This window comes from Macrosteles quadrilineatus, unplaced genomic scaffold (assembly GCF_028750875.1).
Source record: "Macrosteles quadrilineatus isolate MER2022 unplaced genomic scaffold, UCM_ALF_1.0 Scaffold_7__1_contigs__length_78375512, whole genome shotgun sequence".
NCBI classification, from domain to species: Eukaryota; Metazoa; Arthropoda; class Insecta; order Hemiptera; family Cicadellidae; genus Macrosteles; species Macrosteles quadrilineatus.
The window spans coordinates 71274560-71290600 of record NW_026542600.1 but is presented as its reverse complement, the minus strand read 5'-3'; the positions used below and the strand labels follow the sequence as shown (position 1 = coordinate 71290600).

At 33.4% G+C, this 16041-nt stretch overlaps 1 protein-coding gene across 1 annotated transcript in view; it reads left to right on the top strand.

The window, feature by feature from the left end:
• The window catches only part of LOC128999075 (dynein axonemal heavy chain 3-like), a 96278-nt gene that overhangs the window by 59445 nt on the left and 20792 nt on the right, over window positions 1-16041 (top strand). Inside the window, exons 36-48 of the mRNA XM_054425432.1 lie at window positions 399-589; window positions 1215-1409; window positions 1936-1980; window positions 2395-2513; window positions 3505-3682; window positions 4607-4835; window positions 6287-6447; window positions 7324-7554; window positions 8385-8601; window positions 9267-9402; window positions 10281-10460; window positions 12195-12400; window positions 15356-15524. Coding sequence (XP_054281407.1) covers window positions 399-589; window positions 1215-1409; window positions 1936-1980; window positions 2395-2513; window positions 3505-3682; window positions 4607-4835; window positions 6287-6447; window positions 7324-7554; window positions 8385-8601; window positions 9267-9402; window positions 10281-10460; window positions 12195-12400; window positions 15356-15524 — 2257 coding nt within the window. The remainder of the gene's footprint in view (window positions 1-398; window positions 590-1214; window positions 1410-1935; window positions 1981-2394; window positions 2514-3504; window positions 3683-4606; window positions 4836-6286; window positions 6448-7323; window positions 7555-8384; window positions 8602-9266; window positions 9403-10280; window positions 10461-12194; window positions 12401-15355; window positions 15525-16041) is intronic.

The following is a 16041-nucleotide window of genomic DNA, read 5'->3' as shown; positions in this document are numbered from 1 at the left end:
GGAAAGTAATAAAGTTGATAAATTATTTTATCTTCCTATTTAAGAAATATAGGTATTACAAATACTTAGAATTACATAATTCATAATTAGGTCCTCAATGGACTTTTTTGGATAAGTTTTACTAGTTTAGAGAAATAATAAAACAAATATTTTTATTTATAATCTTTTTTGCAAGACATTTTCTATTATTATTATAAGGAAAAAACAAAGTGTTGGTAACGTTTCAGGATATGGAACTCAATCCTATACTAGGCGAGAAAGATTTAACAAAAAACTATGTTAGGGTAATTTTAGAACACTCTACTAAAAAAGGACTTAAAAGGGTAAACATTACTTTATTTTCCTCTTTAACTTATTTAAGTTTTACATTTGATCTACGCATTATCTAACTCTTTCAGGTTTCTCAGAGTGGAGGGATGACTTGAAGAAAGTGCTTATCAACGCAGGAGGCAACAATACAAAAACTGTGTTCTTCGTCTCTGAGAACGAGCTTACCAACGAAATGTTCTTACAGGACCTTGACATGATTTTAAGTACTGGACAGATCCCAGATATGTTCTCATCATCTGAGCTGGAACGTATATATGATGTAAGTCTTACACTCCAATTATAAAACTCTTCATTCAAACCATCCTCAAAATAAATAGATTGTAAAGACAGGACAAATGGTAATATAACATAAATAAAAACTACAAATTTAGGTTAATTTATTGTATTTCCCAGTTTCATGAACTATAGAATTTTAAATAAGTTACCATGATTGCATGAGCTTTTGAGTGAGTTGGGGATCTTAAATAGCTCGCTCAAGAACTTAGGCAATGAAGGTAGTTTATATATTAAGGCAATTATTGTATTAGTTGGTAGGTAGTAAGTGAATCCTTAATCACGGGAGGGCAGCAGCGAATTCCCTTTAAGCCCGAGTTTCCACCGTTTAAGCTTGAGTTTCTACTTGTTTGACACTATTATCGTAAATATGTATTTACGATAATTAATAAAGATCTTTTGATTTGATTTGATTGATATGATTTGATGTCTGACATGGGAAAGTAAGCTATTAAGATGATACAGTGTAATAAATAGTTTCAATTTATAGTGGTTTTCATGATTTTAAGGCTGATTGGGTTGTTTTACTTTTTTCTAACCCCTCAAAAGGTCATTCAAAATGATCCTATTACCATGTTTCTCCTCTTTGCTCATTACATTTTTCATTCCAGATGGTTCGTCTTTCCGCCCAGGGAGGTAACCGGAACCTGGATATAAACCCTCTGACTGTTTTTGCCTTCTTTGTGTCTCGCTGTCGTCAAAACCTCCACATAATTCTGAGTCTGAGCTCCATATCTTACTCCTTCCGACGATGGCTTTCTCTATATCCTTCGTTACTCAACCATTGCACAGTCGATTGGGTGGAGGTAAGGGATTTTATTTTTGGTATCATTGTACAGCGGTGGTTTCCAAACTTTTGACCCAGAGAACTTTTATAACATTTAGAGATTTTCTAGTGAACTACCAGGGAAACCGGGTCAAAAGTTTTACACAAATTGGAATTAAAACATGTTTATTTTGTACAAACATACATTTTCATTTTCAGTATTAACTTTATCAAAATACATAAGAAAACAAAAGCAAACAAAAAAGTTTAAATGTATATTTTAATGAGAAGGGCAGAACTGTTTGTGGCTGTGACCGTTTTCTAGTGACAGTTTTCTTGAAGTTTGGAGAATGTGCTGTGGCTCAGTCTAATGCAATTAGTCTGTTTCTGTATTTTTTTATGATATTGATATTAATATTTGGAATTGATTCTTCACCCAAGTATGTAAATTTAATCTGAACAAAGATTTTAATTCCAATCAAAAACTTGAACCAGAATATTTGTTATTTTAGGGCTAGAGACCAAATACAAATATATTTCTACAATAAATAAATTTTCTTTTTTAGCCTTATAAAACAATGACCTTCAATGGGAAGGAGTACAAACTTAAGGTGAGTGACTTCTTATCTATTAAAAATAAGACACAATCATTAAAGTAACTTTGGTAAGTATATTGATTTTTTAATGTTATGTATCTTAAACTTTACAGAAATATTGGTTCTATCAGTTTACTTCAATTTTGCACATTTTGACAAAATTTAATTTATAGTTAGGATAAAGTTGACAGTTATTTATTTTATAAGAGTAAAGAGAATTTGTATTTTTTTTTTATTACGTAAAGGCTGTAATAAATATCATGTAATAACAATAGGAATCAACTCTACCTACTAGGATTGTATGTGTATTGGGTGTGTAATTGAGAGAATAATAAATGCAGTATGCACCTATTTAGCATTCAGTTTGAACTTTTAATCTTAAATATTTATTTGAATAATATCAATAAGCAAAAAAAAATTAAAAACTAGGACTGGCCTGAAGAAGCTTTGGAGAAGATAGCCTTTCATTACTGGGATGGCCTTGAAATTGAAGAGACTATATTGGGTTCAGCAGTGAAACTTAGCAAGTACATTCATGTCACTGCAAGGTAGATGTTTTTAAAGTTACTAATGAAGTGGCTATTTTCGCACTGTTTATAACACAAGTATAGCTGATTTCTGCACATTTCATGTTGTCACGCTCCACATTTTAAACCTAAAACACAAAATAGTAAGCATGCAACAACTGTCGAGTTTTTTTTTTTTTTTTTTTTTTTGTTATGAAAATGGGTTGGCAACACTGACCCAAGTAAATAAGTAGCTTAGCTTACCGCTATTAGGTGTTTGGAATGTGACACAAATGTGTTATGATCTGTTCCCTAAGTTGAAGTAGCCCAACCCATTTAGATTAGATTGATAGCTAAGCTACACAAAACCAACAAGAAATTGAGTTTCAATAATAAAAACATAGGAAAATAAACTGCAAAGAGAAAAACAACTAAACTCAGAACTAACAACTAAGGGGACAAGAGAAAAAGTAAGTCTACAAGAAAAACTGCAAAATTTACAATGTCATAAATGTGAAGTCTATAAAAAGGGGAAAAATATGATGGATTTGATTAGATCTCTGGAATCAGTGATTAGTCTACTAAGGAATGAAAATTAAATGTTAAGTAAAAAAACACAGCTAATATACAAAAGTCAATATGATTTAATAAGTTCAAACTGTTTCCTTGGTATAGCTTGGTTAAGTCAATGTAACAGCTGTTGTGCGTCCTGGAGCTTTGTTAAGTGGGGTGGTTGGAGAAGTAAACAAATTAACACTTGGCTATGATCAAAACAATTTTGTCTTAACGTGATGATAATAAATAAAATACCCAACTCTCAAGTATGTCTTCTCAGCTTAAGACAAGACTGGCTGACATGAAAACCCAAGAGAGAATTCATATAAAGTCTGTGGGCCTTGTTTAAGACTGAAGCTGCGTTTACTGTAGGGTATATCTTCTTCTAGCCTTCTCTATTTCCCCATTTAAAACAACGTCCATACCTAATATTTTCCATATTATTTCTAATAATCTAAGCTAGTCAATTCTTTTGCAGGGAAACGTCAGAGAAGTTTTACTCTGTGACTGGTCGTAAATGTTACGTCACATCAGCTTCATACCTCATGATGGTGAAGAAGTACAGACATTTGATCACACAAAAACAAGAGGAGATTGTACATTCTAAAGCTCAGTTTATTACTGGGCTTGAAAAACTGGAATTTGCGTCCAAACAAGTAACACATATTTACTTATACTGTATACAGTAGAACTCCAACTATTTTAATTCCAGCTATCTGAATCGTGGATCATCGAGATTGCTTTTTAAAACCTAAAACTATAGTAATAAGAATTGTTATTGATGAAGGCAGAAGCAGTGATCACGGCAAAATCCTGAACACCTCTCTCAGTCATGAAGTTATCATCATCCTCTCTCTGTTAACATTGAAAATTGAAAATGTTAACATTGACCTCTGCAATCACGGCAGAAGCAAGGATTTTTCGATCCTCAAATCATCGCAGACTTGTTTTCCGATTTTGACTGTATCTATGTTGATTATTATGTTATACGATAATAGAGCAGCTAGCACACCTCTGCTAAACAACTTACATAGATCTTTTGTAGCATGCACAGGAGAATTTGTTAAAATATTCTCTTTATTCTTGAAAACATTTAAAACAGAATTTTTAAAATTATGCTAAACCAATGTACTAAAGTATTTGAAACAAATAAATAAGATGGATCTTTCTAGTTTAAATATCATGAAACTGTGTTTTGACTTAGATTGACCCAACCTATGACTTAAAAACATAGAAATGACAAAGACTGCCACTGCTTTGTTTACGTTCTGCTCGTCCAGCTGGCCATTGGTTGGTGGCCAACCTAGTACTGTGTAATTTTCATTGGCTACGTTATTGCGGATCATTCTTGCTTTGAAATAATAGCTAATGGTTATTTCAAGTATTTGTTCAAATAAATCACAATTACTAGCTCTTTTCACTCTTCTTCAAACAGAAACATACTATGATAAAATATTTTTTTTCAGACTGAAAATTAAAATATAAATATACTTAGGCATGGAACGACCTCAGATAACCTGAGGGGTGGATAATCAGGTGTGTACTGTACCAGCTTTAATGCCAGCATTTCTATATGATAGGTATCAGTAATGCAGAAAGAGTTGGAAGCACTTCAGCCACAGTTGCAAGTGGCTGCGGCGGAGACAGAGAAGATGATGGAAGTGATTGAGCGAGAGACTGTGATCATTGAGCAGGCCTCGGGTCTTGTCAGGGAGGACGAGAAAGTGGCTAAGATACAAGCTGCTGCAGCCAACAATCTTAAGATAGAGTGTGAGGCTGACTTGGCTTTGGCCATCCCCATTTTAGAGGGTAAATTTTATCTAAGATGAATATCAAAGTTTAGTGCTCTATTGTAATTCTTACATTGGTCTTACAGTTATAACTGGTACATAAATTAAAATTGACGACTCACTTGATCTTATCTTATCTTTAGCTTGTTGGTACTCAATGTAAGCTCCATTAACAGCCACACAATTATCTGTTTTCTTTTAACTTTTCAATTGCCTGTCCACATAGGTTGCAAGCCTGTGCCTGGAATGTATCTAGCAAAGCAAGGGGGAGCTGGTACAGTACAATTGTTTGCTGTACTGATACAATTTTGTGGCTGGCACTAGGACGCAAACCCATGGTATCGCTCTCATGGATTCATATCCTGTTGTTTTATCAAATGAACCATCGACTCACCTAAATAATGCACCCTCTGCCACATCCCTGTCATTAGTGTATCTGAATTGCAATGGTTGTATCCATCCAGTTTGATGATTCAAAGAGGTTGAGATCATAAAGCATCTCAAACAGTGGCGGCTAAAGGGGGGGCTTGGGGGGGCATAGCCCTCCCAGATACAAGGATTCACATTCTTTTTGGTTAAGTTAGAGAAATTAATTTTAAAAAAACTAATAGGAACCTCAAAATTTGATTTTTGTAAACAAAATTTATTATTTTTATAGGGTGTCTATTAGTCGGGAAAAACGGGAAAGCCGGAAATTAGTATTGAATTTCAAATCGGTCTTGAAAAGTCAGGATTTGAAAGTCAGGGCCTAGATCCGCCTATGATCTCAAACAGTTTCAAAGAATAGCTTGTGGTATGTGAGCTCAATTTGTCACAGATCAAATATCAATACAGTACAATAAGTGAGTTTTCCAACTTGATAGTCAATGTGTCTGGAGTGTTTTTTAAAGTAGTTGCATCCATCTAACTAATTCAGAATGAAAAGTAAAAGAATAAAATTTACACAATACTTTATGAGCCAAAAAGATAAAAATCACATGGAGTCAGATAGAGTGAATGTGAAAGCCTTGCAAAGAAAAATCTCCAATCAGAGGGTCACGTACAATTAAATTTAACCACATGCTTGTTAGGCCAGTGATGCTTAATCGCTTGCTTTTATTTGATACATTTTTCATAAATGTCAGCCTAATTCATTCTCATTCAGTATGATAAAGGGTTAAAGTGAATATCATATTTCACTGTTGTTATGTACAATGAGGCCTCGAGTGCAGCTGAAGGCCTCTGCAATTTTTTTATGGATATTATGACGCCATTGCAATGATAATATATCAAATTCAACAAAATATTTGAAGATCTTCAGCTAAAAACCTCATTTTCATTTTGACTTTTTATTTTCTTACAAGTGTTCAAAGGTTTTAAAATTTTCTTAGTCTTTTAGAATCAATTAAATAATTTTCTCAACCAAACAAACTCTTTTTATTTTTGAGGAACACCTTCCGTAGGAAAGTTTGACTTTGATTTCTTCAACAGAGGCTGTTGCTGCCCTCAACACACTCAAGCCAACGGACATCACTTTAGTCAAGTCTATGAAGAATCCTCCAGATACCGTCAAGCTTGTCATGGCTGCAGTTTGTGTGATGAAGGACATCAAACCTGAGAAAATCCCTGACCCTAACACTCCTGGTAGAAAGGTTGGTCTAGTTATCAGTGATATGCAATCATTACTTTTTCCGCAAAAGAAATTTAATCACAACTGATTACATTAAAGTTTATACATTAGTTTTCATACCTGCATATAGTAATCCTTTGTTGCTGTTTTGGTAACTAGTTTTGCTTCTTCTGAACCATCATCAAGCCTCAAGGTGTCAGGTTTCATTTGAAGGCCTTTAACAGAGTTCAATAAATAAAACATATAGGAGACGCAAACGAGACACAAAATTTACGACCTTCAAATGAAGTCATCACCTGACACCTTGAGACCTGATGATGGTTCAGAAGAACCAAAACTAGTTGCCAAAACAGCAACAAAGGATTAATATGCAGTTATCCTTTAGCTCTTTTGGAGAACTTTGATTTTTATAGAATCGAAAATAGAAAACACACTTTATCACTTTATGACATTCCTTGTAGTAGCAAACTTAAGTACTCACCCAGAACCTAATGTTATTAAATGGAGAATAAATCTAACTAACTAAGGGAATATTTCAGTGGAGATCCGATCAAGCAAATGGAAAATTGCTTAGTCAGCAGGTTTGCTGCGAAAGGGGTATTTATTAATTATTATCTATTTGCGATATGTTGCCTGTGTTTTCTGTATTGGTGGATGATATGATATTATTAAGTTAAATTAGTTGCCTCAGGCTCTTCTTAATTCAAAGTTCATTATTCTTTTGGCTGACAGTCTAGTTAGTTAAACTGATCATCAAATTAATACTGGTCTGCAAAGTTGTGGTCATCAGTTATAAAGTCTTTCTAAATAACTCCTAGTCCTCTAATTTTATTAATTATTTATTTTCATGTATAAATTGTCAACTATTTGTCAATTGTCTTGTAACGTTGTCATTCAGATCCTGGACTATTGGGGCCCAAGCAAGAGACTGTTGGGAGATATGGCTTTCCTACAGCAACTGAAAGACTATGACAAAGACAACATATCCCCTCCTATCATGGCTATGATTCGCAAGCAGTACTTGCCTAACAAAGACTTCAAGCCACTCATTGTTGCCAAGGCTTCGAGTGCTGCTGAAGGCCTGTGCAAGTGGGTTATTGCCATGGACATGTATGACGCTGTTGCTAAGGTAATCTGTGTTCAGTTAAATTTGAGATAAAATTGTAATAGGTTTAGTAAGTTCTGCGAGTCCTATGCCTCATTTGAAGTAAAGTAAACTCAGTTGGCTGAATTTGGCGCACGGCTGGAGGGGAAAAAATTGTTAAAAAAATAAATAGCCTTAACAAATCTTTTGAATTGACAAAAAAAAACAGAATAGTAGAGAAAAAACTTCTGATTTAGAAGTTCATCGGAACAAATAACTGTTGGTATAGTTAAACTATTTTCAACATTACGCATCAATTTTGTTACAAAATTGGAAGGCTATAGGGATGTTGCCGACTTGTACACACTCATCGAGTAGCCATTGCCAGTTGCCACAGCGCTGACGCTTCTGCTCAGTGTGAACGAGTGATTAGGGGTGCATGCACGTGCCAATGTTATTGTCGAGACACTGTTACCACCCTCACTCCGTAAAAGGAAAGTTAGTTACTAAACCAATCTTTTAGCTTACAACAACCTGCAGGATCAAGTAAAAATATACTATTTGTTTGTTGAATGTTAAAAAAAGTTGAGGTCGTCTTTAAACAAATGAAATATTAATCTGACCATAGAAAAACCAACACAAGTAGAGTATTAGACGTCTTATCATCACATTGTAGCATAGCCTAACCAACACTAGTAGAGTTCTCATCCCATTGTAAATTTTGAAGCTTGTTTTTGTGACTAGTTCATGTCCGGTGATAATGATCGCTAGTGTCTACGAAATTTTGCTTCTCAAATTCTTCACCAAAGTTCTTACAAGAAAATAAATTAATTTACCAAGTACCAATCTTAATTGTTCACGTGTTTTTCCCATAGGAAGTAGCTCCTAAAAAAGCAAAACTAGAGATTGCTGAGCGAGAATTTGCAGCCACAATGGCTATTTTGGAAGAGAAAAGAGCCCAAGTGAGAATGCTCGAGGAAAAGCTTATGGATCTGAATGCTAAACTCGATGCAGCTCAGCAGCGGAAGAAGGTATTGGAAGATGAAGTAGGAATGTGTGAAAACAAACTGTGGAAGGCTCAAAAATTAATAGGTATACTAAACAAATTTTAATCTGGTTTTAATAAGTATCAATATATGCACTTCATATACTCTTAAATTTGGTACATTTGTTCAATTCTTGTAGTTCCAAATATTTTCACCTGATTATTTATTTAAAAAAATTACCAAAAATAAGTTATTTAAAATCCATCCAATCAATAATCATACTAATGTTGTATAATCCCTATTTATTCAAAACTGTATACATAAGGAGGATAAAGGATACATCCTTTAGAAATATTGTTTCAGGTCAAATTTTTTGGGGATAAAATTAGGCTACTAATCGTTTTAACAATTGTTTGATCAAGAAAATAAAGTTCCAGAACTAAATCTTATTGACAGCCAGGACACCTCTTCTCCATCTTTCACCCTCCCTTTAATTGGAGCCAAGCCATAACTTCGATAAAAATTCATCTATGAAATTTGAGTTTTAATCCAGTCGGGTCTATGAGTGGACACATGGTCCAAATCCAAAAGCAAAGGGAAAGTAAAAAAAAAATCATAAAATGTCAATTTTAGTTGTGAAAGTAGTGAAGAGTCAGCACTTCACTTGTACTTCTACTACCTACTTACTTTTATTTGTGAGTGACAAATATATTTCTTGACAAATATAATATATTTCTTATTTTATAACTTTTCTCTCCGTGTTTGTTATAGGTGGTTTAGGGGGTGAGAAAGGTCGCTGGATGGAAACTGCTAACTCTCTACAAACATGTTTTGACAATTTGGCTGGTGACATTTTATTATCTTGTGGAGTTATTGCTTATCTTGCACCTCTAACATTTCAGTTCAGGTAAGATTTTCAATGTCCATATTTTTTAATTCGTCTACTTTAAACTTTTAATGTTTATCAAATTTGTGTTCTTTACTCTGACTATTTATTTAAGTTATTTATTTGTTTTTTATTTCAAAAATACAAATTTACAATCTTATTCAATTTAGATTCAAAAACCTTAATTGGCTTGTCTGCAGCAACTATCATCAATTATGCTATTGCACAGTGCTTTTTTCTCCAATCAGTTTTTTGTTTCACTTGTTTTTCTATAGATAAACTATAACATGAAATGCACACAGATTACAATGATATACTTAAATATAGTTTTGAGAATCATAGAGAATGAATTAACATGTTAGATTAATAAAATTGTGATAAAAACATTGTATTAAATTATATATAATGTTTTAATTAGATTTTTGGGCACTTACCTGTAAAGAAAAGTTTTTTTTTAATTTTAGAACAACAAGGCCATGTTAATACATATTTAAATGTTTAGATGACAAAATAGTAGTTAGAGTCAGTTTAGTTAGGGTTCAACAAAATGAATGAATGTTATTTACACATTTACACTGTTTATTATAACACATTTTGACACAGTTTTCACTTTATTTATGTTATTCTTTTGTTTAAACAACCCCGAATATTAGCCCAAGCAATTCCCTATTGGTTAACATTGGTTACTCAACTGTACCACATTTTTTATAGTTATAGTGTTAAAAAATAAACAGTTATAGACATCCCAATAACAAAACAACCTGCGCAGAAACAAAAAGATCACGTGGTTCGCGTCGGTAGGTGCCGTGTGCCATTCAAACATGCACGGCTCGAAATGGCCCAGGGTTCTTTTGTTTCTGGTATGTCTATAGACATTTATTGATTTTTATTTTTCCCAGGCAAAGCTTGTTGCATGATTGGTGCAAGATCTGCTGTGATTTAGAAATTCCAAAGTCAGAGACTTTCTCTTTCGTCAAAGTTCTAGGGTTTGATATAAATATACAAAATTGGAACATATTTGGACTTCCAAGAGATGAATTCTCAATTGAAAATGCTGTTATACTGGAAAACACAGTGAGGTATGTCTTTGTAACTAAATAATCCTCCTATTTTATTATTATACGCTGCATTATTTATGAGTTAGTTTATGAAAAGTACCCTAAGTTCTACAGACAGTGTAATCAATTTTCACTGGCTTAACCCGGCAGAGGCTGCACTGAATTGAAAATCTGAGGAAAGGCATATGGTCTTTCCGACTGGGTACAATTAAAAAGCCATTTTTCGGTTAACAATATATTTTAATTCCTCAAAATCGTAAAAATAGTGTAAAATACTTAATTTACAACCTTCTGAATATGCTTAAGATGATAAAATATTAAAATGGATAGTTAGTTATAATAAAATCATACACCTTGAATGGTTTTTTTTGTAAAATGTTTCTCATATAAATCGATAAGGCCTCAAAGGTTTTTTATGTATCTATAAATGATAAAAGCATACTAAACTAACTGTATAGTAAACTATAAAAAACATAGTTCACTAAAGTAGTTCAGTAATAAATCATTATAAGTTATCACTGACTTGTAAAGATAAAATCCCTTTAAAGTTTAAAGACTCATCTTTCTCATTGATATTTTGGCCTCTCTCAGCAAATGGTTCATTAAAAGATGCCTTGAATATCCTGCAAGTCTCACTAAACATTCAACATCCTCATCTCTTTCAACACTCGACAATGGACTATCAATCCTACTTTGTTTGTTAGATTCCAGCTCTAGCCACTGAGAGGTACGTAAATACTTCTCTGAGGCTAGGTACATAATTTAATGGCAATACTAATGAATTAAAACTTTAGCAAATTAACAATTAAAAGAAAAATAAGGATAATTAACAAACCACGAGGAGACACACAATGCTCTATCGATCGTTACCTCTAAAACACGAGGAGACGCAAAGGGAGGAACAAAACTGTCATTAGACTACAATGAGGAGATGAAAGATGGCAAAAAGTATCTCACTGTGTTCCTGGAATGTGGTGTGTTATGTACAGTAAAGGCTGACAATACTGACAATCAATAAATATAAATTTTTCACCACACTATGATGTTTTTGGCTGTATTACATATGTTAATTGGTGGCTGAAAGTTATGTTTTGCTGGCCATGCCAGCTGTCACCGTAATTTGGGGACCGAGCAGGTTTTTACATCCCGGGGCCGCAAAATCAGCTGTCCGCTTGCATATTAAATACACAAACAGTATCCATAGCATTGCAATAGAATTGTTTTGTTTTCGCCGTTGCTTAGCAACAGTTTTTTTATTATTTTTGCTGATTCCTGAAATGACTTCTTCACATAACCTTAAAGTTGCGTTGACTATCAGTGTGCATTAATTATTATTGTGAATAGTCGTAGTGTGGTGAAAAATAGTGTTCGTACCACGGACCAAAAATGGTTTTGCAGCTCTCGATCGTCGGTCGTTGGTCGTAAAAACTATCTGTGAAATAAACTATTACACAAAAAAGTACAAATCTGGTCATTTAGACATGTATGCAAGCTCTTGCGGGTTAATGAGTCTTAAACAAAATCATTCGTAGAGTATCTAGAAAGATTCTATTTTTTTTTTATTTTCTCATACATTTGTAAAATAGACCTACAATTTCATTATCATGACAATATATTCTAGAGGCTGTTGCATTAGAAACTGTTTTAGCTTCAAACAAAAAGTAATATCATATTTAACTCCATCTTTCTCTCTATGTGGACAAACATAGAAATCTAAAATTTGTCAAATAAAATCAATTTTGGTTTTGTTTACAGATGTCCTCTTCTTATTGATCCCCAAGGGCATGCTAATCGGTGGATTAAAGCTAAGGAAAAATCCAACAAACTTCAAGTAATAAGACTGTCGGATGAGGATTATATGAAAACTGTCGAAACGTGCATGGCTGTTGGAAACCCTGTGTTGCTTGAAAATGTAGAAGAAGATCTAAATGCCATTTTATTAAGTCCACTTTTTGTTAGACGTAAGTGTCGTTATTATTGATGTGATGGGACATTCAGGTTATATAATTTTATATCAAATTTTTTTTTGTTAACAGATTACAGCACCAAAAACTATGATTTAAAGAAACGAAAACATCTGGCCAGTAATAAAATTGTTTTCCTACAGTCACCTGACAAAGGGGCCTTCCTTGCACTGATTATAGCACAGGAAGTTTCTAATTGCTGCATTTACTTACTTTTACCGCACTCTTTTTACTTTTGCCGCACACTTTTTTTGCCGCACTCCAGTATTCCACTCAAACAATACAAAATAGTGTGCTTTTATTAAGCACATAATACGTATATGCTTGAAAATAAGTTGGCAACACTTAAGGATATTACAACTACGATCAGCTGGTGCAGTGTTTCCCATTTCGTTCAAGGTTTGGATTTAACCTAACCTATAGTCTGGCAGAAGCTCGAAGGACTCCAGCGGATTAGGCCACCCTCACTCACACACACACACACTCTCACCAGCGGCGGCCCAGTACCTGCCCCTCCTTCCCCCGGCGGCCGGTGACTCACCACTGGATTGCACCAGTAAATAAGATGACAATGTAATTTTTTAATATTTTTCGTTTCATTTGCAATTATTTGTTTTCACAATAAAATTGTGAGTTTATCAAGCTAAAATTCGACTTGATCCCACGACTTCAAGCTTTCAAAAACACTATTTTTTATTTCTAGGTTGTATGAAAAGTGTGTTGCATAATATTTAGTTGTGATGAGTAAGCTTTTGATACGCACTAATCAAAGGTCTTTAAAATAAACTCAAGTTCCTTTAAAAAAATCTTTTATTAATCTCTAATACTATGATACACAATAACGTAGAGGACTTAGAAAAATACAAATGTACAATATATACATACGTAATAAGTTATAATACTCAGTACAACGTAAGAACCAGTTTGATAGATATTTTTAAAGGCTATACTTAAATTCTTAGTCTGGCTTCTGGCTTAGCGGGTAAAAATGTAAAAAATTGGTTTTAATTAAAAACTTTAAGATATGATAAAAACGTACTATTAGCCTCAAAATATGACATACAAATAAAACGGTAGAAAATATCAATTTATAAATAACTGACACACACTCTTAAAAATGATATTGAAACTAATAATAATAATAATAACAAAGTGAAACCCAGTTTGGCATAACGGGCCTAATTAAACTACATAAACGGTAAATATCAAACAAAACGATAAAATATCAAATCTTAATAAACGGGAGATAATGTAATATAATATCATACTAATGTTTAATTAATAAAACTATAAATAAAATAATTTAATACCAGGTTACAGCGCAACATTGTATGAATAAATAAACAGGATTTACGTTAATAACTTTTATTTTTCAATTTGTAATGTATTCTTTAAAGAAACAGTATAGGGCCTATTTATAACTGATTGAAAAACTAAATAGGCCTAAACATCATAAATAAATAAGAAAAAAATACAAGCCCGACAGTAAATATATTTAAAGTAAAAAATACATGCCCGACAGTAAACATATTTAAGGTAAAAATATAAGCCCGACAGTAAAAATATTTAAGGTAAAACGTATAAGTTGACAGTAAATCTATAAAAAATACAAGCCTTCCAGCAAACATTTAAAGTAAAAAAATATGCCCCACAGTAAACATATTTAAATAAAAAAAATACAAGCCCGACAACATATTTAAAGTAAAAATAAAAATATCCGAAAATACTAATATCCTAGTAAATAGCAAGTCAATATAATAAAATCACAGATGGAACACAATTTTACGCTACTGTATTAGATTAAATAGTTTTTTTTTATGTATCACAGACACATACCTCGCATCACTACCACACCAGGTGTCTAGTCTAAAGGAAAAATATCCAGATCTTAAATCTAAAATATTATGCAAAAACCTATACCCCAGAAATCAAAATAGTGTTTTCAAAGCTTAAAGTCGTGGGATCAAGTCGAATTTTAGCTTGTTAAACTCACAACTTTATTGTCAATTCAAATAATTACAATTAAAACAAAAAATTTAAAAAATTTTCATTTTCATATTTGTTATGGCCGCAAGCCAGTGGTGAGTCACCTGCCGGGCGGGCGAGGGATGGGGCAGGTATTGAGCAGCCGCTGGTGAGTGCGCGTGCGTGGGCGAAGGGTCGCCTAATCCGCTGGAGTCCTTCGAGCTTCTGCCAGACTATAGACACGTGTTTTACAGTGTTTGAAAGATTGATTATTTATATGCACAGACACTCTTTTGTGTACTGTGATTGTTAATCAGCAGTACACTCTTTTGTAAACTGAACTGATTTTGAAGAAGGAAATAGATTCAGTTAGGAAGTATATTATCATTTTGTTTCTCAAGTTTATTTTTGTCTGTCATCGTGTTACAGTAGAGTCCCGCAAACTCGGCGTAATGTGGAATGGAAGGGTGCCGAACTTTTTTTTTCTTTTTACACTGTAAGCAGCTGGTTTCTGGTGCCTTTGTAGTCATTGTATATAGAAAGAGATCAGCAAAATCAGCTGAAGCCCAAATTAAATAAGTAAATTTGCTAAGCACCTTTTCAAAAAATTATGATATGTGTTTCTTCAGAAGGCTTTTAACAAAGCTACACAATAAATATCAGACAGGTTTGGACAGGAACTTTACACTTTCACAATAAATATCGGAAAGATTAAAAAAGCTACCTTTTTAAAAAAAGTTGAAAACTGTTAAAATGTTGAGTTAAAAAAGTGCATACTAAACCCTGTTGTGACTACATGTATAATCTGTGTTTTACTTAAGCTGTATATTTGTTGCTATTAATGTTGCATAATCAAATAATCAAGACTCATACAGGAAGGTGTTAACGGTACTCACATAAAAACTATCATGCAAGTACATACAACACCTGTTTCCTGACCTGATTCTTGGTCTAGTTAAGTTATTATTTTGCTTGATTTACTTACAGGTACTATAGACCCTGATGGAAAGAAACTCCCCTGCATATACATCACTACAAGACTCCAGAACCCAACTTTTACTCCGACTGTGTTTAACTTCTTCTCAGTCATTAACTTTACTTTAACTCTTAATGGATTGGAAGACAAACTACTTGACATCGTAATTGCAAAAGAAAGGTATGTACAGTATGATTTTAACCACCTTAACAAAATGTGTACCAACTATTTGAAAACTTCTTTTGTATATACAATAGACAATAGACAAACTCTTTATTGAAATATTCCTAGTGAACATTCATGCGTCAGGTACATAAAATGTACAGTATGTACATAAACTATTACAGTCATTTGCATTTACAATTAGCATTTTTTTTCATGGTAGCTTATTGTTTAAGAATTCATCCTCAGAGTAGAACGTGCTTCTTGAACAGATTGGGTGTTCTCTCTTAAGGTGCTCTGGTAGGTTGTTAAAGTACAGAGCACCTTTGTAGGATGGATTCTGCTTGTACAGACTCAGATGGTGTTGTGGGAGGGAAACATTGGCGGCATGTCGTGTGTTGTGCTGGCATATGTCTCTGTGTCTTGGCTGGGCTGTTTTAGTGGTGTGGATAATGACTTATCTTATGTAGAGTGAAATTGATGTGAGAATTTTAAGGTTCTTGAGGGCTTCTCGGCAACTGTCTCTGTAGTTTAG